The sequence below is a fragment of the Amblyomma americanum genome, chromosome 3 (genome assembly GCF_052857255.1).
Source record: "Amblyomma americanum isolate KBUSLIRL-KWMA chromosome 3, ASM5285725v1, whole genome shotgun sequence".
NCBI lineage: Eukaryota > Metazoa > Arthropoda > Arachnida > Ixodida > Ixodidae > Amblyomma > Amblyomma americanum.
Window position 1 is genome coordinate 183,217,393 of NC_135499.1, and position 24,981 is coordinate 183,242,373.

General features: G+C 46.5%; 1 protein-coding gene across 1 annotated transcript in view; it reads left to right on the plus strand.

Annotated features, from left to right (window-relative positions):
* Positions 1 to 22,507, plus strand: part of LOC144124304 (arylsulfatase B-like) — a 33,728-nt gene extending 11,221 nt beyond the window's left edge. The window contains exons 4-15 of the mRNA XM_077656939.1: positions 194 to 353; positions 1,353 to 1,465; positions 2,208 to 2,318; positions 2,906 to 3,031; positions 4,099 to 4,225; positions 5,576 to 5,869; positions 6,451 to 6,887; positions 10,172 to 10,305; positions 12,607 to 12,665; positions 14,710 to 15,003; positions 17,342 to 17,775; positions 22,201 to 22,507. Coding sequence (XP_077513065.1) covers positions 194 to 353; positions 1,353 to 1,465; positions 2,208 to 2,318; positions 2,906 to 3,031; positions 4,099 to 4,225; positions 5,576 to 5,869; positions 6,451 to 6,887; positions 10,172 to 10,305; positions 12,607 to 12,665; positions 14,710 to 15,003; positions 17,342 to 17,775; positions 22,201 to 22,338 — 2,427 coding nt within the window. The 3' untranslated portion in view covers positions 22,339 to 22,507. The remainder of the gene's footprint in view (positions 1 to 193; positions 354 to 1,352; positions 1,466 to 2,207; positions 2,319 to 2,905; positions 3,032 to 4,098; positions 4,226 to 5,575; positions 5,870 to 6,450; positions 6,888 to 10,171; positions 10,306 to 12,606; positions 12,666 to 14,709; positions 15,004 to 17,341; positions 17,776 to 22,200) is intronic.
* Positions 22,508 to 24,981: the final 2,474 nt, after the last annotated feature.

Sequence of the window (24,981 nt, forward strand, 5' to 3'; positions counted from 1 at the left end):
TTAGGCAGGTACCGAATCTCCGGAGCAGATAATGACATTTACTGAAGACGGATAGCTCCAACGGGATAAGCCTGCTGAAACCATTTCTTCTAGTAATTTTTGCAAGGTTTAACAAGAACTGCGAACAAAAGAAGTGTCACGTTCCGATTATTATTGAGTCACTGTTATCCATAACATGAACCCGATGCTGCAGGGATGGGGAGACGTAAGCTTCCACGGGTCCTCTCAGATTCCGACGCCCAACGTGGACGCCATGGCGGTGGATGGCATCATACTCAACAGCTACTACGTCCAGCCGTACTGCACTCCTTCCAGAGCAGCTCTCATGACGGGGCTGTACCCGATACGCACAGGTCGTGTATTAAGGCGATACCAACTGTAAAAGAGTGCAATAGTCGAATAGCAGTCCACGATACCGAAGGAGCTCTGATATTCATAACACAGGACACGTGTGACTGCAACACAGTAGATACAAAATACGGAGATGTTGTGACGCGGCGGGTCACGATCAGTTACGACCTCATAACAACCAGATTTAATTATACGCCAGTGGTGGACGAGGATTTTATGTGGCTGCCCTGTCTACAGCGCAGCCAAGCGCGCCAGTTGTGGCAGATCTTGAACACTACGTGTTTCCTTACAGGAGCACTTAGGACAGCTTCATCCAAGTTTTTTTTTTCAGTAAAAATCGACGACCTTTAGGCCTCTTAATTTCTATATTAATCTTTGATTGGGAGCAACGACAGATTTGCTGCTGAGAAAAGTGAATTTAAATATGATGCAGTTTTATATCGCCATTATTCTAACCGGTGACGTCAGTGATAAAAATGACTCATTTTTTATTGACTGGAAGCTAATGGCGGTGTGATCCAACCTTAGAGAGATCAGCGCCAAAAAAAAAAAAGAAAGCTTTGACGTCACCCAACCAAGCGGTGAAAGCGAGGTGCAGCGGCGATTTCTCTGTACTTCTTTTCGCTTTTCTAGCTCATAAAAACTCCACTTTCCGTGAAATCAGCCTCTTTCTTTGGTGTCATAACGTAATAATCAATCGACATAGACAAACTTCAATTTGTCTTCAGTGTTCTTTTGTCGGTTTGGAATAAGCCTTGGCTGCTATCAGTTAGTTTGGGAAACACGGAGAGCTAAGTGCAGTGAGCTAGCAAGACAGCAAAGTTTGAATAATCTAGATTTCCGTGATAGCGAGGCAGGAAAGTTTGAATCATCAAGATTTCCTTGATCACCTCACGCAGGCGCGTATTTAAAATCAAACAATAATTAATTAGCAAAATTAGGGAACCTTATTCACTTCAATGCATTCTTTTTCTTTTTCCGTCGCTGTCTTCGCGTTTCAGGCATGCAAGGCGTCCCGATTAACGCAGCTGAACCCTGGGGATTGCCCACAAATGTGCGGATTTTGCCTGAGTACCTAAAGGAACTTGGTTACCAGACTCACCTCGTTGGAAAGGTGCGAACGGATTAACTGTACGGCGCCCGTCTCTCCTATCCGGGCGTATGAACTCCATGCACTTTTGCTTTAAGCGATATGTGTAAATGTTGTTGAGTTAGTTATGCCTCTCGCGCTTTAACACGTTAAGTAATTATTGAGAATTATAGTTGTTACTGTAAAACTAAAAAGAGTTAGAAATTTCCTTTGTTGGCAGAGTTTCAATACGCTGGGGTCGACATTGAAGTCGATGCAGCTCTGAAAAAGAACTATTATACGGAAGGACGTGAGTTGGGGGTGTTGTTTAGCGCTTGACAAAGACACGCGCTTTTCGAAAGTTGTTGTGTTCTTGCACGACACATCGAAATTTCGTTGAGTCACAGGGCCGAGGCTAATCGCGTTTTCGAAATTCCAAATTCAGAAATACCTGTTGCTAACGGCCTGCTGAAAATCTCCAATTGCAACCGGGTGCCTCACTGCGATAGTTAAAAATTTTACTATCAGAAATTAGGTAACCAGCTACGTAGCTAACACGGTTCACCTTTGTGACGTCCGCCACACTGGTATTACTATGCCCAGAAAGTCAGCTTTATATCTCAAAAAACCCAGGTTTAAGTATTTGCGGCGGGCTTTTTTGAAACACCTTGTATATATCCATAGATGTGTTCTATGTCTGCAAGTGCACCTTTTTTGCTACGGAAGAGGGGGTGAAAAGCATGAAAGATTCTCATCTTTGACGGCAACATCCCATTCATTTCAACAGTGGCACCTGGGCTCTTACACTAAGAGTGTCACACCGCTCTACCGGGGCTTCGACAGCTTCTATGGATGCCACTACGGAGAGGAAGATTACTATTCCCACAACATGACATCTGTACGTAAAAAAATTCACAGGTTTAACATTCACATCATTCAGGGTGCATTTTTCCAACTTTGAACAGGATGATTCATCCAACAACCCAGAGGAGTATCATTCAGGATGAAGAAACTAAGGCTGGTCGCCACTTTACTGCCATTGGAGAACGTGAAAGCGCTTTTAACGTTTTGTTCTTTTTAAAGACGAGGTGAAATTCAAAGTACAGATAACATGAATATCGTAAAGGGCTGTGCGCTCTTTAACGTTTAAAGGGACCCACAACTGATCAAACTATGACATGAGATCGTTTTCGAAATGGAAAGATCTTGCCTCATATTGTGAGAATACAGCTCAGTATCAATGAATGAGCGAAGATTTATCATTCTTACTAATTTTCGCGCCGAAATCTCACGAAACAAGCTGAATCGACACCCTAAAAAGAAACTATATAGTTATAGCTGTTATTTAACATGCAGACAAGCTGAAAAGCTCCCCGAACGACCGCAGCAGTTAAGCTACTGTTTTTTTTTTACTTTCTGAGCCTGTATACTATTAGCACAGCTCTGAGTTCATTTTACACGTATGCGTATGGTTTTCTTTTTCAGGATAACCGCACAGGTCTCGACTTCTGGCTGAACAAGGAGCCATGGTGGCCAGACAGCGGAAAATACTCTACTTCGCTGTACACAAGAAGGGCTCAGTACATAATCGAAAACCGGCCCAAGTCGAAGGTATACGAGACTTAGCCTCTCTTTTGAGGAAAGATAAGACCGTTCATGCTCTTCAAATCTAGAGCGTCATAAAACTGTCAACATACTTGTTACACTTTCAGAGCTCTGAGGTGACTTCCAGGGCTCTTCTACTTCATGATCCGTTGTATGGAAGTCGTGTACTGATCTTGTAGTTCGAACTAAACACTTGTAATGATATTCAGTTGAATGTTCCTCTGATTTGGTTGAAGGGACCCTGAGGCCAAAGTTAAATTAGCCTCTACCGACAGATCACAGCATTCTAACAACATGCTAATTTAACTTAAAGCGAAGCTTTTAATGCTAAAAACAAAACAAAAATGAAATGCAGATGACGTAATAACTGGCCGATTTCGCCAGTAAACTGCGTGCGTGAAGACAGTTTTTTGTGTGCGGATCCCAGAGGCTTAGCCACATCCCTATTCAATTCGAAATGTCGATTAACGGAGTGCATTTAGGTTTCGACGTCGCGTGTGAATCGAGTGACGAGAAAATTTAAAATCGAATTTTCTCACTAATACATTCGTCTTTTGTCCCCGGGCGAACTTTGCATTGCCCAGAAATGCCATAAATAGGCAGAACTTAAAAAACTGGAGTTTTCTAAGCGTCCTTTACATACCCGTGCGTGGCTGTTGTCTAATAGCGTGATATTCAGTTTATTTGTGGAAGAAAATGCCAACAGCTTAGGGCAAGTATTTTTCTTGTGTAAATAGCTTAGAAGTTTGAATTTTGCAATGGCACTGCCGAGAAGCCCACCTGCGCGAACACCTCCAGCCGGCCATAATGTGATCGGTCTTATAATAGGGTCACGTTAGATAGCGAAAACCTTTCACACCTCCTGTGCTTTGCCATCGTGAAGCAGCTCATGATGTGCGCGTATTTGCATCCTATATCAAGAAATAAGACTTACAGCCGCGTTTAGCTTAAATCAAACGAGGTTCAATGCCACATATTGGTAACTATAAGACTCTATCATAGGCCATGGCATCAGCTCACGCTGATGCTTCTACGACTTTTTCTGAACGTTGCTGTATTTTTCTTCTTTCCAGCCGCTCTTGCTTGTGATGAGCTACCAGGCGACGCACTCTGCAACAGGCCCTGAAGTGTTCCAGGCGCCGCAGGAGAACGTGGACAAATTTCCCTACATTGGAGAGAGAAACAGAACGGTTTATGCCGGCAAGTGTAATCGCTATGCGCGTCGATGCGAGGTTCATGCGAAATTTTGAGTCAGTCAATCACTCCATCAATTGTTGGGCGTGTACGTTAAAGTCGAAAAGCAATTTCTCATTACGAAACGTTGTTTCAACTGTACGTCATTATCAGCTTTTCGCATTCATGGAATAAGGTGCCGCTGAAAGTTGTGATTCGTATCTATCGCGACACGTGGAATTCAATTCAGGGAGTTTCGGACGAAGGAGATTTTTATAATTTCTCGCATCTTGTTAAGATAAACTCGAAACTCACAAATGTGGGACTGTCGTCGTGGGCCATTTTGAGCGCTATAGTCTTGCTGCGGCTTTCCAGTAAATTCATAAATATCCTTCTTTCGGCGCCTTTGCTACATTAATGGCAAGCAGCTAGACGTTTCCACAGGCATGCTGCAGACACATTTGCGTGCAGACAAGCGGCTCATATGAATTGGCAAGTGACTTTCTGTCCCAATATGGTGCCAGCATTCTTTTTCTGTTATGGTTATAACCATCGCTATGAATTTTCATTTTTCCCATGAGATTGAGGTATACAACACCCTCTAGAACAGCATCGACCCAATCGATGGCCCTGCATGCCTGCACGCTGCTTGTGCTATCGCCTGACGCGATTTCTTCATACCACTTCGGGAGCGAAAAGGCATGCCTGTTTTCAATGCATACCTGCGTTGCGCCGGGAGTTATATCCTTTTAACGATTCCGGAGTTGTTGCTACAAACAGTAGGTCGGTGAGAAATTTTCCTCAAAACATTGATTTCACTCTTGCCTGGAGTATTTGGACACGTAAGGTGAATGCAAATTTACGTACAGGTAGATTACTACAGTAACTTAATGAATGGACACCTCAGACGGCGCATTATGAAAAATGACGTATCAGGATAGGTTCCACTATAACGGATATATACGTGTCGACAGAGCGAGTCTGAGCGGTTACGAACGGTGAACGAATGATGTCCGATGATAAATTATTACGCTTGAATTAGGTGCCTCATGGACGACGCCAAATGCACATTTCAGATTGCCTCTTTAAACATGTTGCCTCTTTAAACACGCTTGAAGAACATGATGCAAGATCATAACCAACACCACGCGATCAAGACGACGCGGTATAACGTACATCGCTTCTCTGGAACCGGAAGCAAAAAGGTCAAACGCCTGTGTTGTGTGAATAAACCTTACCCATGTTTACCTTCCTTTGGACACTTAAGCCCGTTTTCGGTTCCCCATTCAAAATACACCATTCAGATATTTCATTACCTGCATTACATTACATCTATGCTTGGAAATGAAGGGCTCTCTCACGGTCTCTACACTACAGGCATGGTAGACGCCCTAGACCAGTCTGTCGGCCAAGTGTTCCGGGCCTTAGGCGACGCCGCCATGCTGGAAAACACGGTCATCGTCTTCAGCAGCGACAATGGCGGCGCCGTGTGGGGTTACCAAAAAAACCGAGGCATCAACTGGCCGCTACGGGGAGCGAAAACCTCGCTCTGGGAGGGAGGTACAAGGGCAGCCGCCTTCGTATGGAGTCCCCTGCTAAACCGGAAACGGAGGGTGTCCGACCAGCTGATGCACATCACGGACTGGCTGCCCACGTTCTATTCAATCGCCGGTTTGTATACGCTATTTATTCTGTTTCAGCTTCCACGTCACATAGGCACGGCCGACAGCTGAGCAAGGAAGGCTGCAACTTACCTCGAAAGAGAAGAGACTACAACAGTGTGCATGACACTGTATTGGCGAAGCAACTGACTAGTTGACTTCTGACACATTGCGGAATGTGCATACAGATTTTATCATCATGCACTTAATATGATCGTCCTAACTGCCACGTAAAGACGAAACCACCGCAACTCTAGAGGGTATAGGTGCACCAAAAAGATAAAAATAAGCACTTCTTTATTTTATGGTAGTGACTGTTCCATAGAAAAAGTAAGGAACCCATAGCAATAAGAATGCTTCTTGGTTTTAGTTTTTCTGCGTCCTTAAACACCTTTATGCACTTTAGTTTTATAACGTGCGATCAGCGAAAGCACAGGAGAGGAACAGATCAGGACATATATGCATGTGTCACATGAGCAGGCTTGGAAGGAGAATGCAGTGGTATTAAGTCTGTCTGCAGTAGGAGTGATGCTGACGTCAAACACGTGTATGCGGACGTTGCAAATTGCCTTATTGGATATGCGTTTTCAGGAGGCAACTGGAAGAATTTGCCCGGGCTGGACGGACACGACATGTGGCGACAGTTGTCTTACGGACAGCAGACACCTCGCAGCGAGGTGTTGTACAACTATGACAACATATTTCAAAACTCCTCGGCGCTTCGAAATTCGCGCTACAAGCTTGTCTTGGATGGTACGCGTGTCTACAATCAGCGCTACCCAATACCGGGTAATAGCAGTCAGTGCCAGGACTTGGACAAACTTCTCGCCCAGTCCACTGCAGCCGACGTGCTCAGGAAGCTGTACAAAACAGATCGTTTACACTTTCCCAGGGACTGGAGGCGTAGAGCTACGCTGACGTGCGGCGCAGGAATCAGGGAAAACTTTTCCTCCAGCACCTCTGTCTACCTCTTCGATATCGTGGAAGACCCCTGTGAGCTGAATAATCTTGCCAGCTCACTCCCGAATGTGAGTGTTCATTGTTAGTCAAGTTAGATGGTCCTCGACCAGGGTTTTCCCGAGACTTAAGAGGGGTTTTGGATTGTGTGGAAAATTTCGGAGTTGTATTGCAACAGCCGGAGGAAGAGACATACGTGTTGATGACGCACGAAGTATGGGGGACGTTGGTTGCTTTCGGCTAAATTTTGGGTAATATTATAAGGGAGTCGGGAGCAAACACTTCTCTTTGGGATGGTATTCATGTGAAACATTATGAGCAGGTTGATCTGTGCTGGACGCACTGTTAGCACAGTTGAACAAAAATTCTCACAAGATGGTTACGGCTCCGCAACACAATTTCACCATCAGTTAGATCGCCGCTTCGGCTTTCCCTCGACTCCATATCGGCAACAGCCTTGCCAAAATGGCGAACTGGATCTTCACGAGGTCGGGGCTTCGATCCCTATCATAAGACCGCCTCAAAACGCGTGTGGGCCACCAGAGCGTTGAGTATCTATGGCGGTAGAAGAGAGAGAACCACAAATGTTTTGCCGTTAGAGTCGCAGCCGTCTCTCAAGCCTCTTCGTCCCTCTTCGCCGCTGCTACCGCTACTCTGGGGAGGAAAAGGCGCAGCCCATTGAAGCGCGTATCGCTTCCGCTACCCCTACTGCTTAAAGCGTTGTGCGCGCCATCTGTGCGCATGCGCGGACCGCCTTTATGGCGCTAGATGGGCTTCAGGCGCCGGCCAGCTGCGCGCACACGTGCCGCGTCGGTGCACCTCTGAGTGCTGCACCAATGGGAAGTTCCTCCCGTTCCCCTCTTTCCTTCCTCTCTCCACTTCTGAAGCCGTCACTCTGCGGACGGCGGACGCGGCCATCGCAGGGAACGAGCATTAACAGCTCTCACTGTGAAATCACAAGGAGCAGCCAGATGCATGCGCAAAGATAAGATTGTTGTTGTCGGATGTAATATAAGGAATTGGATTGTGCTCAAGACGTGCGATACGCGGTTTTAATAAGTGGGAACTCGCAGTGAAATTCTTTTACCTGAGCCAGACTGAAGTCCCTGCAGTATGCAAGCTCATTTGTGCCGTAGTTAAAGCCCAGTGACATCGCTCTCTTGAGGCAGAGCTGTAACTCAAACGCGATGTGTTTGTACCCCGTGAAAAGACAGGGGTGCTTATCATGGCGAGCAGCGCACATAAAATGTCAGGAAGGGACCGTTCTCCTACATCAATCAGGCCGGCTTCAAGCTACAGGCTTGAAGTGAACCGATTGCGGCAAGAGTAGTAAAAACGCGCTATGCGGGGAAGTTGAGAAGCGTTACTGTAAGGCACATACGTTGCACTGAGCCTTAAAGCATCCAGCGGAAACTACATACGACACAATAAAAACAGGCACTCACTATAATTTTTGCAACCACTCCTAACGGACTTAAATATGGTTTGGCATGTATATGCAGGTAGTATAAGGCAGTTTTAGTACAGCGTGCGTAGATATATGCAAAGCGATAAGTAAGTACGCTAAAAAAGTGTGCTTCGTAGTGCGCATTATTTCAAATTGAGTCTTAACATGCGCACAAGTTAAATAGGCTTTTTCCCCAGTCTAGAGTGCCTGGCTCCTGCGTATGCTAAAAAAGCGTTTTTAACATGGAGGCGCTCTTATACGATCGACCCCTCGCTTCGTACTGCTTTTTCAGTACGTTCTCTGGCCATAGATGGGCCTTAGGTTTTCGCTTCGTCTCATCTCGCCTATATAACAATGTCTTTGAGTCATAATTTTTTTTTGGCTTCGAGTGACAAGCTTACAGCTCCTAGGCCTTAAGTAGAATGTCTGTTTGTTTACAAAAATGGTTCTCGGTCTGAAAAGCAAATGGCGGTACTAAGCTGAAGATATCTTTGCGTCTTCGTCTGAATACGCCTAAATGTGCGAACGTGACGAACATCGAAACGTCAAACAAAATACTTGAGCTCAGCGTTCGGAAGCATGCATTCTCTGTTCTAAGACTTCCTAATATACCGGTTATCACTCTGGTGGCAGTGTGTGTCTCTACTTTCATTTTTTCTCCATTCTTGTTTACGCTGGTTTGTTGTAATGTCAGCCGTACATCAATTTTATTTAGCTTGTAGTAATTTACAATTCAAGAATGCAGCGGCGAATGCCCCCTAATGGAGACCATCCAGCCAATGGCACCGTCGAAAGCACGGGGCTTTGTCCTTAGCCTCTTTTCAACCTCCCTCTTAACCCCTCGTCACCCCTAGCCCGAACAATTGTGCCGGATTGCTGACAATATGAATGACAGCAGGTAACATTTGTTGAACGCCGAAACACCTACGCAGTACTATAAACGTCGTCTTTTGAATGTCAAGGCTACGACACCTCACCCCATGAGACGAACAGCAAATAAGAATATTCCGCGAGAAATCCCAGGACAAATCGAATCCACGCATCGTCACAAAGGGTTTCACTCTTCGATCTGCCACATGTTAAAGAACGTAGCAACTTGTTGCTATCGGGGTTCGCGCTGAATGTTATGAGTTATGCTAGAGCGGGGTCTAGATGTGTTCATTCTGGGCGGCAATATGGTTGCTGCGCCAGTTATACTTACGGATTTGTAATGAAAGTTGACTATATTCTCGAGCACAGAAGCCGTGCTGAAGAGTGGTTTTCTTTTTTAATATTGTACCCGTGTCGTTTCTGCTGATTTATTTATTCTACCAGCCTACTTTTTGTCTCGCTTTGCCGCTTCAAATTCTTTTAAGGATATTTTACCTCGCCTAGTGAACGCTCCCAGATTACGTTTAGAAATTTAGAGAAAAGAAGGGCGTCCACTTCGTGAGTGAATACGGTATATGGCTCTTTAATTCCAAGGAGTTGAGCAGCAGCACGCTTTGATTATAGATTTTTCTGATTAATTCTGTAGCGATATGCACAAACTGTTTTTTTTTTAAATTGAAGGCCTCAACCGCAAACAAACAAAAAAGAACGTCAAAAGAAAGCGCCGTCCCGAATCTTCAGCATCAATTGTGAACGGTCCCACTGGGTCGACTTTTTGCAACGGTCCCCTTTTTGCCTGCAATGGTTAATACGAGGGTGGCGGTTTGCAGTGACTTTAACTGCTACTTTTAAAACTTTCACCCCTTAAGTCGTGCGCTTGCGCCGTGCTGTAACATACATGGAAACTAACTTTTCGAAAATGCATTTAGGTCGACGACTATACTGAGGCAATTGTGAATGCTGATGATCCCGATAGTGCCGCTTGTGCATGACCGATGGTTGGAAGAGTGCTGTATTCTTCATCTGTGATTGTGACAGGTTGTGGCGTCTATGAAGAAACGCATGGATTTCTACCGCGAATCTGCCGTACCACCGAGGAACAAGCCAGTTGACCCTGCAGGTTTTCCCGAGTACCACAACGGAGTCTGGTCACCGTGGCTTGCATCGCCGTAGCGAATATTGAGCAATAAATGCCAAGCTTACAGAATATAAAGCACTAGAGGCCCTAACTGCATATATGGATGTATAGTGGGCATGGGCGAGGTCTTCTTCTGTCGACCTCATCCTACGGTCTGTCTGTATTCACAGTGAAGGGATATATGTTAGGAGCGTCCTCTTTAAATGGGGATGGAGGCAGGTGCCACCATGCTCGACATCCTTTTTCTTTACATTTCTATAACCAATCAGTCAGATTTAAAGGCATTATCGATACACTTGCCATTTTGCTTTAAATATAAACATGATTTTACGTTTGGCGAATTTGAAATCCTGAACTTGTATCTTTACGTCGCCGTCCTGCTTTTGAGCTACCAATCTTCCAATCGCTTTCTGCTGACGTCTACCGCCAATTCATTCCCATTACCTTTGTAATCGCTAAAACATAGTTCCCCAGTGAGAGTTACTGTGCCTGTATCACGTCTGAATTGATGCTACCACATCCTAGCATAAGATGTTCAATTGTTTTTATACATTTACCACACACTGCCCATGTGTCATCCTAATCAAAAAATATCTTTTAAAGACCATCTCTTAGGCGCCCGTTCCATGTGTTCCGCGCCGTTGTCTTCGGCGTAACTTGACAGCTGGCATGTGTAGGTGCGAGACAGGTGGCGAGTTGGCAGGTAGTAGCAGACCGAAACTCCACCTGCCATGATGAGAGCAAAGGAACAGACAACCAGAGCGTAGCTGCCACGGGAAGGTGCCGGAGGGTGGCGACATAGAGTTTCTTACTATTCAGTAGAGGGAAAGCTGGCGCCCCGCCTATGGGAGTTTGCATGGAGCTTCCTCGAGACCACGTGTACCACCATAGACGCTCTAAGCATCATGGGGCGGAGAGCTACCGACTGCAGAGCCACAATTTCTGGCCAAAAAATGATGAAAAAATAAACGTTGTTTGATAATCAAGAATGCGGTAACATTCAATATCCTGTCTATAAATTGCAACACACGAGCAAATAAGCATGTAAATGTAATGTTTGCCCAAAATAAGCCATGGCTTGCTCTCCTATTGGCCAAATATTGCAGACCACAAAAGCCAATATTTCGTGCTTAACAAGCGCACTTTTAGAAATATATATGTTTGCAAAAAAAAATGTTGTTGTTTGAACACTTTAAGAGGTTCTCTAATGGCACTTTGGAAAACAGAAACTTTTTATTGCCGTCGTGTGCTGTTGCGTTTTCGTTACTATGGCGTTTGCGCACTACGTTTGCGCCAAAGTCGTCTGAGCTGTGGACGGGACGGGACATCTCACTAACGCCACTCTGTGTTCCTGAAAAAAAAAAAAAACGACTTCCCCGCACCAAGTAGCTCATCGCCCCATATGACGCTTTGAGCGCCCATGGTGGCCGAGGTGCAGCGCCGCCAGCTTTCCCTTTAGTTAATAGTAAGAAACTCCATGGATGGCTAGGAGCGTAACAAGCCACCTGCCAGCGGTGGCAGGGGGCGTGTGAAGAGCTGCGCTCAAATTTCGTATTGCCGACTATGGTAATCTTCTGTACATTTTTTTTATAACTTCGTGTCCTAAGACACCCTGATCTCGTTTATTTGAGTAGGGCGCTGCTTTCCAGCTATAACTGATCCATTCATGCCCGATATGTCTTTTCTCTTTTCCATTTTCTGTACAGGTCTATAGCCTGCTTTTTCTCCATTGAATTAACCTAGTTCTTACCCTCTGCGTTTTTGATATGTCGTTTAAAGCTTTTTATTTCTCCGTCCTGGTTTCCTGCATACTTACTGGTCAGTTTTCTGGGCCTTTCCCGCCACTCTGTGTTGACGCTCTTTCTGTACAAGTATTTAAATACCTTCATTTTCATTGTTATATCCCCTCATCCCTTTCCCCCATGCAGGGTAGAGAACCGGTTTATTCTTGCAGTTAACCTCACTTTCTTTCCTTCTCCTCCTCTTTCTTAAAAACCTTCACTGCCCACCTCTAATCGTCCAATTTCCTCAGGCGTTGTTCATATAGTATTTTATTCAAAGCTTCCCGTGCTTCTAGCGATGTCCAGCCCTTGTCCCGCTGTCCTGCTTCATTTGTGTTTTGTTTTTCATAGGCCCCGTGCTAATCTGCCAACAGCTCCTTCATTTATTTCTAACCCCGACTGAACCTCTGTATTCAGACACCAAACTACATTCCCGAAAGCAAACTCTGGCACCACTACTGCTTTCCAAATATCTCTAAGCACTGCATACCTGTTGTACTCCCATAATGCTCTGTACTGCATTATCGCGGCATCCCTTTGCCCTTTCTCTCCAGCAGTCTTTTTGCGCTTTTCCATGTACGCCTGTCCGTAGACCGCAGCGCCAACTGGCGAGGTGAGAGAGAAACGCCAGGAAGAGGGTAGTGCCGGCGTCCGGCATTGGTCTGGAGGGCCCGGATGGCGGCTAATACCAATAGTGTCCCGGACTGGGGACTCCACCTAGTATGTAAGGAGGCTTCCCACTAGGGGGAGCCCCCGAACACCTCCCTGTACATATATCGAATAAATGTTTTTCAACACAACCACCACCACCACCACCAAGCCGCCATAACCGGACGGCAATATACGCGCTTTTCTCGCTTGGTCAGTGGCTTACGCTCATCGATCTTGCTTTATTCAATCCAGGCCACGGCGGCTGTGTCCATGCAGATGAAACGCAAAAGGCGTCATTGTGGCTGTGCGATGTTAGCGCCCGTTAGTGAGCCCAAGGTGATATAAATTAATCCAGAGCTCTCCAGTACGGCGTCTCTCATAGCCCATGTGTCTATTCAGGACGTTAAATCCTACAAATAATTAAATTAAATTAATTAGCTAAGACATGGAGACAAAATCAGGCAAATGCGTTGGTGTCTCAGTGGGCAGAGAGAATAGTCCGACCAGTCCGATCATTTTTGGCTCGAGGGAGAGGCAGCAGAAGGGAACATTTGTCGAGAGGCTGGGATAGTACGCATCTCGGCATTAGAGATCTTTGATGTGAAATATAATTTTTCCGCTTAACGCGATTCGCTATCCGATATTGTGTTCGTCGCGATTAGGTGATAGATGAAAACGCGTACCTCAGTGCCGCTCTTCAGAGAACGAGAACAACGAAGCTTGCCGAGGATACGCCAGTGGAGATAATTGCGCTATGGTTGCTATGGTGACAACACAGGAGAGGTGCTGAGGTTCAACTAAACTATGCTTGAACTAACGTTGGTTTGAATGAAAATAAAGCATATATCTACTTTAAGCACTCGCAAAATTAAAATACAAAGTAACCGTCAAAAGAAATAAACAGATACATCATGAGCTTGTAGGTGTCCTGATGCTGCCGACCATAGCAATGTAAAATACACTAAGTTGAAAAGTTGTCAAGGTGATAGACGGTTGGCTGACGCCCTTGCCCTCGTGCAGTTGTATTAGTAGCAGTAAAACATTTCTACTACTATACGAGGGCTAGTGCTTTCAACAGCCATGTATAGCTCTCGTAAGTAACCATCTGGAAACTGATGGGTCTATCGATGCCTTTCATGTCGTATGCCATGAAGAGACCAGTGCTTACGAGCCGACAGTGGCCGTGACATGTCAGTCATAAAGTTATCATTCTGTTACATTCCTACCATATGCAGTATACTGACAACACGTGTATGTTTAGTTTTTCTTTCCGCAATTATTTTAAATAGTTGCAGTGGCGGCTTTGGTTCATAACTTGGGTGCTTTGGAAAGTGTGATAGCGCAGCAAGTCGGCTAACACGCCCACATGTGTATCTGGCGACCATCCCTGAGCGTGAACCGTGTGACGTCACATATCAGTATATATGTACGGCCGCTCAGAATAAAGACGATTCATTTCCCTGGCGTGGCTTGGTCCTGATGTTATAACAAAGCAAGATGGCCATCGCGAAAATTTAAGGCACTTCAGTGCCATTAGAGGTAGCGCCCCTAGCGGTCTTGCTCCTCACTAAATAGAGAGGTGAACGTCTGCTCTGGACGCTCCAGCGACACACCCGCGAGCCACCACGACGTTTAAGCCTGCTTAGTAATGTGTTTGCCAGCCTACAACATGGTTTAAGTCACGAATGTCACAAGGAATGGGAAGAGGTTATGTGTGAGTTTGGCGTAATCAGTCGTACTTCCAGATAAAAATGAGCTCAAAACTCTTAAACAGCTGTTTTTTGCATGAGTGGCATTAGGTATAATTGAACAGAACTGATGCGCGTGGTCTTCGTTGCAGAAAGAGCCCGATTCCAAATGTTCCCGGCTCAGGGAGCTCCTTTTAGAATTCGCGCTCGTCGTTTAACGTGCCTAAGTGTCCTCGTGGTTCAAACTAAATTATCCGGCTGAGTGATCGAAATTACAAGACACCATTCACGCCAGCGTGCACTGACTGTATTTTGCAGGGATGGTGGACGCGCTGGACCAGTCCGTAGGCAAGGTATTTCAAACGCTAAGCGATGCCGGCATGCTGGACAATGTGGTCATCGTCTTCGGCAGCGACAACGGTGGTGCCCCCTTCGGCGCCCACGCCTCGCGCAGCTTCAACTGGCCACTGCGCGGCGCTAAGGGCGCGCTCTGGGAAGGAGCCACGAGGTCGGCCGCCTTCATCTGGAGTCCCCTGCTCAAGCGCAACCGCACAGTGTCCAACCAACTGATGCACATCACGGACTGGTTGCCCACGCTATACTCAATAGGCGGTGGGTGCACAAGTTTTTGCCACAAAAATTGCCTCAGAAATATGACGTCAACGTTTAGGCATGCAGTGCTGAAGTAGACGGTGTTAGGGTGGTTTTTAAGGGGAGGACAATGAGTGTGATTGGGTTACTCGTATGTTATGGTAGAAGCTCGGAGAAGCTACGAAAAAAACACTTGCCACCCCCCGTATACTCTTGCTGACGACCTGGACAGCACCAGTCTTGGAAGAACGATGCTAAGAGCATCTAAAATCTTAAGAAGAGAGAACTAAATACTTGAGAAATTGCAGACCGACCACTTCACTGCTCGTTGTTTACACGGCATTTACTAAAATAATCCCTAATCAAATTAGATCAACCTTAGGTCTCAGTCAACGAAAGGACCAGGCGACCTTAGGGAAGGGCACTCAACAATATATAAAATCCATTCCATAAGTGAAGTAACAGAGTAAAGCGAAGAATGTAATCACCCTCCACATAGCCTTCATAAATTACGAGAAAGCATTGGACTCTGTCGAAACATAAGCAGTCAAGCAGGTCATGAAGAAAATAACCTAGAATTTATTTTAGCAACATCGGTCAACATGACAAGTAGGGATAAATAGTTAGACATACAGATAAGAAAATACCCGTAAGAGGTGGCTGAAAGATAGTGAAAATAATGCTTGCAGATCACATTATGTTGCTCGCGAAATGAAAAATGAAGATATTTTAGTAGCCTAAAGCGATACAAGCCAGTAGCTGCAGCACTCTGGGACGGACGCGTACACCGTCTTGCAGGATTATATAAGACGGTTGTGAAAATTACAGAACCGGAGCAAACAGCCTTACACAGAGACTCGATGAGCGTACCACTGCGGCAAGAAGTGAGCGAAATGTCGCTTAGATTATTGAATATGTTCACTACAGACAGAAATAGCCGGCGTAATATTCGTTGAAAGGGAGGATGTACCCCAGCCCGCATAGAATCTGCAGTTCCTGTGCCAAAATTATCCCCGGTAATTACCTTACCGAGCATCCAAAAATCGCCCGCAAAAATATCTGCTTCTCATTATTTTGTTGTCACACCAAAGCTTGACCTGCTAGAAAAGGTGATGGCTATTAAACGAAGCATGAATTTATGCAGAGGCAGAACACCTGATGCGCAAAATAAGTGTACGTCACCTATAAGCACAAAATTTAGGAGCAAGTAAAAACTTACCAAGGATGACAGTTAAATTTTTTCTTGGCATCAACTGCGCGCTAAAAACTGAAGCTTATGACCAAATCTGTATGCCTTGTTTAAGGAGCGCAGTATGCGGGCACATTTTCCGACATTTGAAATACCTAGAGTCAGTTTTGCACGCTGGCCAAATCAGTGTATCATATTATATGGGTCCCAATACGCGAGTGAGAGGGAGACGATAGCCACTGTCTCGGGCCGTATGGACAACTGGTCAGTGGTTGACTGCGAATGTTACATGCCAGCCACTGCACTGAAATCCCACTACAATACTTTTATTTTACAGCGAGAGCTGCTAAAGTCATGTCCTGTGGTTGTAGCGTCGTGGTGGTAGTGCTAGTCGGCGTAACCGCATGGTGGTAACCATACGAAAAGGGAGGAGATTATAGTTGAAGCAGGTAGGCATAGCGAGAGCGGAGGAGTGCGTAACCGGAAGAAGAGACACACATACTAGCACTTGTGTGCATGTCTCTTCTTTCGTGCGCTGTCTCGTTTCTGTTGATTTATGTACTATTATAGTATTTATGTACTATTTATGTACTATTATTGCCATACTCGTCTACGTGCCGACACCCATCCTGTATCTTTGGTCATTGATATCTATTAGATAACTTTTTTTTCCGTCAATCTAATCTCCAGTGCTGAGCAGCAGGATAAGGCAGTCTACGTTAGGCCAAATTTTCTTGTTTTTTCTGTTACCAGTTCATTCTCGGTTAAGTAGAGGCGCCCTCCCAGGTGGCGTCTACTGTGTAAACAGGAAAAAGTGGTTAATAGACACATTGACCGTACTGCGCTAACGACACTTTGGCCGCTGTCATAGCCTTGTAATGCGAAGGTAAGATAACCGCTGGTCCTCAAGGGTAACGGAGTGGATTCCAAAAGAGGGCAAGCGTAACAGGGGGCGCCAGAAGGTTAGGTTGGCGCATGCGATTAAGAAATTTGCAGGAATAGGGTGGGCGCAGCTATCAAAGAACAGGGTTAATCAGAGAGTCATGGGAGAGGCCTTTGCCCTGCAGCGGGTGTAGTCAGGCTGATAATGATGATGATAGCCAGTTAAACGCCCGTGCTTTTGCTCACGCTTTGTCCCTGGCCTCACCCATGCATGGTATGCATTTTCAGGAGGCGACGTTGCGGATCTGGGTAAAATGGACGGAAAGGACATGTGGAAAAGCCTGTCTCGCGGGTTGCCCTCACCTCGCGTCGAGATGGTCTACAACTACGACGAGTGGATTTTGAATGCCTCGGGCATTCGCCATGACGACTACAAGTTGCTACTGGACGGCACCCGCCTGTACAACCTGCGCTATCCCGTACCGGGTGGCAATCGTCCGTACGACGACCTCGACAAGCTGCTCGCTCAGTCAAGGGCGGCGAAGACTCTACGGCGTTTCTACGGAACAAAGGACCTGAACTTACCCAAGGACTGGAGAAAGACAGCTACGCTGAAATGTGGAAAGGTCAAGGAGAACTTTTCAGAGATGGACTCTGTTTATCTGTTCGATGTTGTTAAGGATCCCTGCGAGCTGAACAACATTGCCACCTTTCATCTTAAGGTTAGTACGAATGTTTGTACTCTGTAACCGCTCATCAAAAAAAAAACAAACGCGCAAAAAGAGTAAACTACGCGGTGGGGATGGCTGCGACAAGCGACAAACTCAGCACAAGATGAGCCATTCAGAATTTCGCGCTCGCCTTTATGTCTCCGCCGCTGAGTGCAATTCTGAGTACAAGAATATATGCCCTGGTGAGAGACAACGGGAAGGGCGCTAGTTTATTAAACGGGCCTGTGGTTCGCGAGAATGCTGATAATGGCAGCAAGGGGAAGTCCGCAGAAGCAACGAGGCCCGCAGAATGCCACGTTTTCGAACCGCGCGCTTCCGAAGCGTCGCAGTGCCGCTGGGCAAACTCAGGCATTCGTGCGTCGCTGTGCGTGACTCGGCACATTGGCCTTCTACACTCGGCGACAGCTAGCGTTGGCAGTTAAGGAAAAGGTACAGGAGGGGAACGTCTGTAACTGTGCCACCCCGCCAATATTTCGGCCGTACGATGGCGGGACGGCCGCCTCGCATGTTGCTCGTTGGGTGGTTGCTCCGCTCTGTCCCTGTGGCGTTCCACTTAACATAGGAACACTACGTGATGATGATGATATTGTGGGATACCCGTTGTAGCGGGCGGTCACGGCATTTGTGTCCTAGAGTGAGTATTCGGAGAGGAAAGGGAGAAATTTAAGAAAAAAGAAAAACGACACACACAAAACCAAGTGTCACAACGCAGGCTCATCGCGACTGCGTCTCCGCCAGCGTAGTCATTGGAACGGAACACCGCTATGACTGTCGCGTCATCTGCCACCGTCGTTGCAGCCCGGTATTCGTGATTATTATTAGCCTATAAAAAGATGGTCTTCGTGATGGATACAGCTTTCTTGGCTGCACCGCGCCCTCCTTCGTCTTCATCCTCTTCGACTGCCTCAAATCACAACGCACGTGGGAAGGTGGCGTCATCTACGTGTGGAGGTTTATGATTTATCGGGGTTTAACGTCCCAAGGCGACTCAGGCCATGAGGAACGCCGTATTGGAGGACTCTGGAAGTTTCGACCACCTGGGGTTCTTAACGTGCACTGACATCGCACAGCGCACGGAGCACAAAGTGCTCCGGGAGCTCTTTTTGCTTTCCGCAGGCCCTGCAGATAGCGGCTTGCACGTCAGCGGGGCGATCGGAGTGGCGGCTGTTCACATGTGTGCGCAGGGCACCGGCACGCGCCTCGAAGAGCAGACCGCTGCCCCCGCTTTTGTCGTACAGTGATTCCAGTACGATTTCCTGTTTGTGCGTGCGTGTACAGGAGAGGTGTCGGCTGCTTCTGGAGAGCGGATTGTCAATGAGCGGTTTCCGGCACTCGGCCTGCACTTTGCGGCTCTGTTTGCCCGGTGGTCTATTTAATGGATTGGGTGAAGAAACCGAATTTTCCGCACAGTCGTTGGGAACGAACACACAATTGCGTTCTGGTCCGTTTAAAATTGAGGTACCGGAACACTCGGCGCAGCCGTTCCTCGAAAGAGTATTTTCTGCTGGCCTTCCGAGCTTCGAACGACGACCAGCCGAGGTCGCCCTGGATTGCCTCAACGGCGACTCGACCATGCCACACCAGGGCTGCTCGGCCAACTTCCTGTTGTCCTTGCTGTGGCGAGGCATGTGTAGAGGCTGACATACAGACGACGGCATTCGCAAAAGTTAGGCCCGTAACGTGCACGGCCTTCCACAGCTCACGAAGCACCACAAATCGCCTACACCCTCTTAGACAACGTTTGCTCAGAATGCAGCAGGCTTGCTGAGAATATAATCGTTCGAGCTCTTCGGGTGCTGCGTACAGGTCTCCTTGGCGATTAAGATTGACACCTAGGTATCGGTATTCGAGGGTCTGTGGCATGGGATGTGCGCTCGGCAGATGCACCGTGTAGACGTTGGTCTACGAGCCCGCGAAACGCAACGCGTCCGACTTTTTCGAGTTGAAGCATAGCCCCGACTGTCCTATATGATCGGCAGATAGTGAGATCAGCTGCGCTTCAACTTCGGCTAAGAGCACGATGTCGTTCGTTAGCACAAGTCCCGGGAGAGTCCAGACTTCAGGGATTCTCTATCGTGTGCAGGGAATGGTGAAATCCAACACTGGACTGAACCAAGCGGTGCTCGAGCTCTGCTGTGTAAAGCATGTACAGAACCGGCGACATCGGGCATCCTTTTTTTAGTCCCATCTGCACATTTACAGGCGTAGATTGGGCATCGGCTGCAGTATAGGCTACGAAGCAGTCCGATTCACTCGGATGGCATTCCGATAGCTGCCATTCCATGAAGCAGTTGCTCGTGGGGGACACTATCGTAAGCCCTGCTTGCATCCAGGAAGCACGTCACAAGCCTGCCGTGACCCCTTGCGAGAGATTTCTACACACTGCGTGACCACGAAGATGCCCTCGAGGCGACAACCTTGCCAGAATCCATTGCTGCTGATGCTGCTGCTAGGAAGAAAGAAAAGGAAAGTGCACGGGCCTGCCTACTGGCTCAAGCCGAGCCACGCTCGCTGCCGCGTGCGGAAAGTAGGATAGTTAAATGATAGGAGAGAAAATATAGAAAGAAAAGACGCGCGCTAAAATGCCCCGGGCAGATATCCATTCTGCAATTCTGATAGGATATCCTTCGCCTCGGCCCATGCGACTATAATGCTGGTGCTACTGGGCCCATCTCTGGAAGCGTTTTGCAACCGGATGTGCGCAACCAGAGTCCTTGCCTAACCAAAACGTGGTAATCAATGAAACCGGTTATTCCGGGACTTAATAAAGTTAAAAATTCCCAGCTGTGCTAGAAATGCACCTTAAGTAAAAAATATTCAGACTATATTTTTACGTGGCGCTCAGCCGAAGAATGAGGCGAGATGACTGATGGCAGTGAGAGCTGATTTAATGGCCGCTGGCCTAGCGCGAGAGCTCCGTCCCGCGCCACTGCCAGCTGCGTCTTCTTCGTCATAATATTATTTTTTAAGAGGCAACTATGAATTGCACCCAGAGACGATATCCTTGCGTAGAAAGAGGTGGCGGGTTTGTGCTCTTCGCAGCATTGCCAGTTTAAGTTGTCCACGAGTATAGCGCTGTCGTCGAGAACAGCGATATCTTCATTTCTATTAGTGTTTGATTATAAGAAAGCTTTCATCAATAAAAAAAGAAAACAATATGCTGTGCAGGCGATGACGTGCTGCTAACTTCACTTAGACTGCAGAGAGCGAGAATGGCCTGGCCCTCTCGTTATCGCTGTCCTCTTGCAACCCAAGCGCCAGGCATTTCCATTCCGCCACTCCGGTGATCGGTCACTTGTAATTATCTGTGCCTCCCTATAGCTTTCCAACGTTTAGGAAGCGTGCAAGAGGCGGCAAAGTGCAAATCATGCCACCGAACAGTGAAATAGGTTAAAAGTACTGGCTAAAAAAGTGCCACAACGAGGTTGTGCTACAGACGCTACTATCGTAATTTCAACAGAATAATCGCGAAACTCTCTCTTTACTAGACTAATCTCATTTCCCAGCACCTTTCACAAGGTAGACTTCAAATATAATTTGCTGAACACGTAAAAGGTATGGTAAACATGACTTACTGCATGGGCCAAAAGCCTGCATCTTTAATGTCTCAATGGTTTGACAACCGCGGAAGTATCAGCAGGCGATTGGTTGATTTTGGCACTCGGTATTGATTTTCAGTGTGAGCCATTGCATGTCCGCGCTCTTTCAGTGCCTCGACGCATTCAGAAGAGAGACATAATTTTCCGCATTTTAATTAGCCAGGGATTCTAGTGATCAATAAACTTATTGTTTGCACTAGTACACACAACGTTGCCATCGCGAACGAGTTAAATGTGCGCATCGGACCTTTCTTTTGTTGACGGAGCATAATTCGTTTTAAACAAAAGGAACTGGAAGGCACACGCAGAGCCGCGTAGGGATGATCCTGCGTATTCTCATTCTGGATAAGAATCCCATCAGTCTCACGAACTAGAGAAGATACATTTGTCCAAATCAGAACTAAGACAGAGCACCGTTTTATCTCTGGCCAGCGGATGAGTTCACCAACATCGCTAACAAGTAATGGGAGACAGAATGACACAAAACAAAGGTAAACCACTGTTGAGAGGGACTTGGCCAGCGGACAGAATCATCTCTCAACCCTTGTTCAATTTTTTTTGTGCTATCGAGAATTCCATCTTCCCACTTTCTCTCTACCGGGGAGACAAAAATTAAGTGAAGTGAGCCCTTCCGAAAGGTCGAGAAGCTGAGTGGAAAAGTCGTTAAACAAGGATTTCTTTTCCATTAGCAGCAGTATCCTAGTATTCCCTAAGAGAATGAATGAATCCAGGCCTATCCTTATTATTGCTGTCCTCCAACTGACTAGTTTTAGAAGTACACTAGATGCATCCTAATGTCCATTTGTCCTTCCGACAGATTGTGGAGGCCCTCAAGCAGCGCATTGCTTCTTACGCCGCCGTAGCGGTCCCGCCGCTGACAGCACCTAAGGATCCTGCCGGATTCCCCGAGTACCACAACGGAACCTGGGCGCCCTGGTTGGAGTCGCCACTTTGAGAGCGGCTTGTTGATATCACCAGATCAGAACTTTTATTTTCCTACCTCACTGACTGGCGGTCGTCAAGAATGGCGGGTTCACGTAGGATGCGTCGGCTAACATTTGTACGCTAGCTGCTAAAATTTCACAACAATATGAGATTATAAATACAAGGCTGATTATTTTTCTGCGCCTTCATTTCGTAATAAAATAGCGCTTGGTGAAAAAAAACACACCCAATGGAAGACCTTAATACGGAATCTGTTTTGATTTTACTTTTTTACACTCCAACTCGGAGATTGTGAGCGTTTTGTGTCGGTAAAATATAATGGAAATATATTGACGGAGATTGTGAGCGTTTTGTGTCGGCAAAATATAATGTAAATATATTGACGGAACTGTACATTGTAAACTTGCCCCGACGAACGGAATACCATTCCCGCAACTGCTGGAGAAATAAACCTTAAGAACAAAAGCTATTTACATAGTGTTTATGAGCGTGTTCAAATAGTGACGGTAATCTGCGTCTCATGATCATTTTTTGTATTGAATGAACTTTCCATTCTGTGGATAAATACGTCCACAACTTTCTTTGCCTACATCTGGTCAGAATACCACAAATGTGTGCACGTTTACACGGATGGATCTGCGTCTCCAAATGCATCAACAGCAGCTTTCGCAATCACTGCACAACAGACGACCCGCAGATTCATTTCGGGACACAAGTCTACTTCAACCGCTGCAGAGCTTGTGGGCTTTCGGGAATCGATTCGCCACATCTGCGGAGAACCGCCTCAGGAGTGGTGCATTTTCACCGACTGTAACCCTGCGCTACACATTTTAGGACGCTTCCTACGCCACACAGCCTACCAAGCTCTGGCTCTTCATATCATTAGTCTCGTATCATTTGCTCAGGGAAACGGCCACCGTATAGTGTTTCAGTGGATCCCCGGACAGTGCGGACTCGATGGAAATGAGACCGCCGACGCTCAAGCAAGGAGCGCCTTCAGCAGTGGCCTGCGTACAGCTGTACCGTTCTCTATAGTGAACACAACTTGTCTCCTTTCGGAATTGATGAGGAGGGCGACGGCTGGAAAATAAATGGAATTGAATTGAAAAAAAAAATAGGTACTGGGCCCTGCCAGACACCCGCCACATCCGCCTTAAACGGCGAGATCCGACGATGACCTTTTCAGTTCCTCGCGGAATACCTCGCCCTATTGCATGCGTTATCCGTAGGCTACGTTTAAATGTGGCATTCACGCGCAAATACTTGCACTTAATAGGACAAGCGGACTTCCCGGAATGTACCACATGTGGCGTGCTAGAGACTATAGAACATGTTTTAGTGGCGTGTCCAGCGTACGCACGTGAAAGACTCATACTCGCATCTGCTCTGAAGCCTATGGACACATCGCTCCTCTCTGAGGATTTGATCCTCGGCGCTTGGCCAGATAGTTTTAGAACTGTAAAGGCAACGCGAGCGCTTTCACGCTTTTTGAGCGACACGGACCTTGTCTCGCGTTTGTGATGTCCGAAAGTGTGCCTTGTTTTTTTTAAAGTAGTTTTTCATCTGCCTCCTCCCATCATCATCATCGTCCCCCATTGTGACCTTCTTTTATCTCCTCTTCCCGTACCCCAAAGCAGAGTAGCAGGCCAGATATTTATTTTTCAGGCCACCTCTCTGCCTTTCCTATCAATAAACCCTCTCTCTCTCTCCACAACTTTCTTGGTAAACATCGTTTACCACAGGAGGTGAAAAGTGTCACCCTTGCGATTTCGCTAAATAGCCAGTTTGGATCCACGCTGAACAAAGCATAAATTTCACGAAAACCGTCATTTTTCAGCCGCTATATGTAGCTTTTCTGTTGCAAGCATGCACGAAACGCTCTTCTGGCTTTTGGAATTTCGCAGAAAAAAACCCTCAGCAGGGTTACGACTGTGTAACGCGAAGTGCAGCGATAGCTGTTTAGGCATTCAGTTTTGGTGATTTATTGCTGACGCACTGGTGTAGTGATCACGTGATGCTCACCTGCACTGGCAGGCGGCTGTTACAAACAGCCACCCCTAGGGTTATGCGACCCAGGTTGACCGTGATGCAAGGTCCATGATCCACCCGGTGGGTGAATGTCATAAACGCACCCACCGGTTACGCCGACGACGACGAGAAATACTGGGACGGACGCCTAACAGCTATCGCTGTAAAAGATTGTAAAAGTGAGTGCAAAAACAGCTGCTTACGACGACAATGGCAAAAAAAAAAAAAGCGAGAACTTGAGGTTGCAATTTTTACACGGTATTCATCGATACTTTCTACCACCGTTACAGGAGATTTGCACTTCTTGAAGGATAAGCTTTTTATTTGCGTGTTCAAATTTCCTGCAATTAAAAATTTGCGTTAAGAGGGCAACATTGAATCCGGGTTTAGAAACCAATCACCTCCGAGTTTTGTTTAAATTTACTTGAAATTCCTTTAGTACCTGGTAATTGAGAGTGACAATAAACTGCTGCATTATATTCTCATAAATTGAGAAATGAAATGCTAAACGCAGAAAATATTTCGCTCAGCTACCGTTACCGGGCGTTATCCTTTAAAAAAAGTAATGCTTAAAAAAACTCAATGCATTTGGTAGCATTTCTGTGAGCACAGCGATAGAATATCA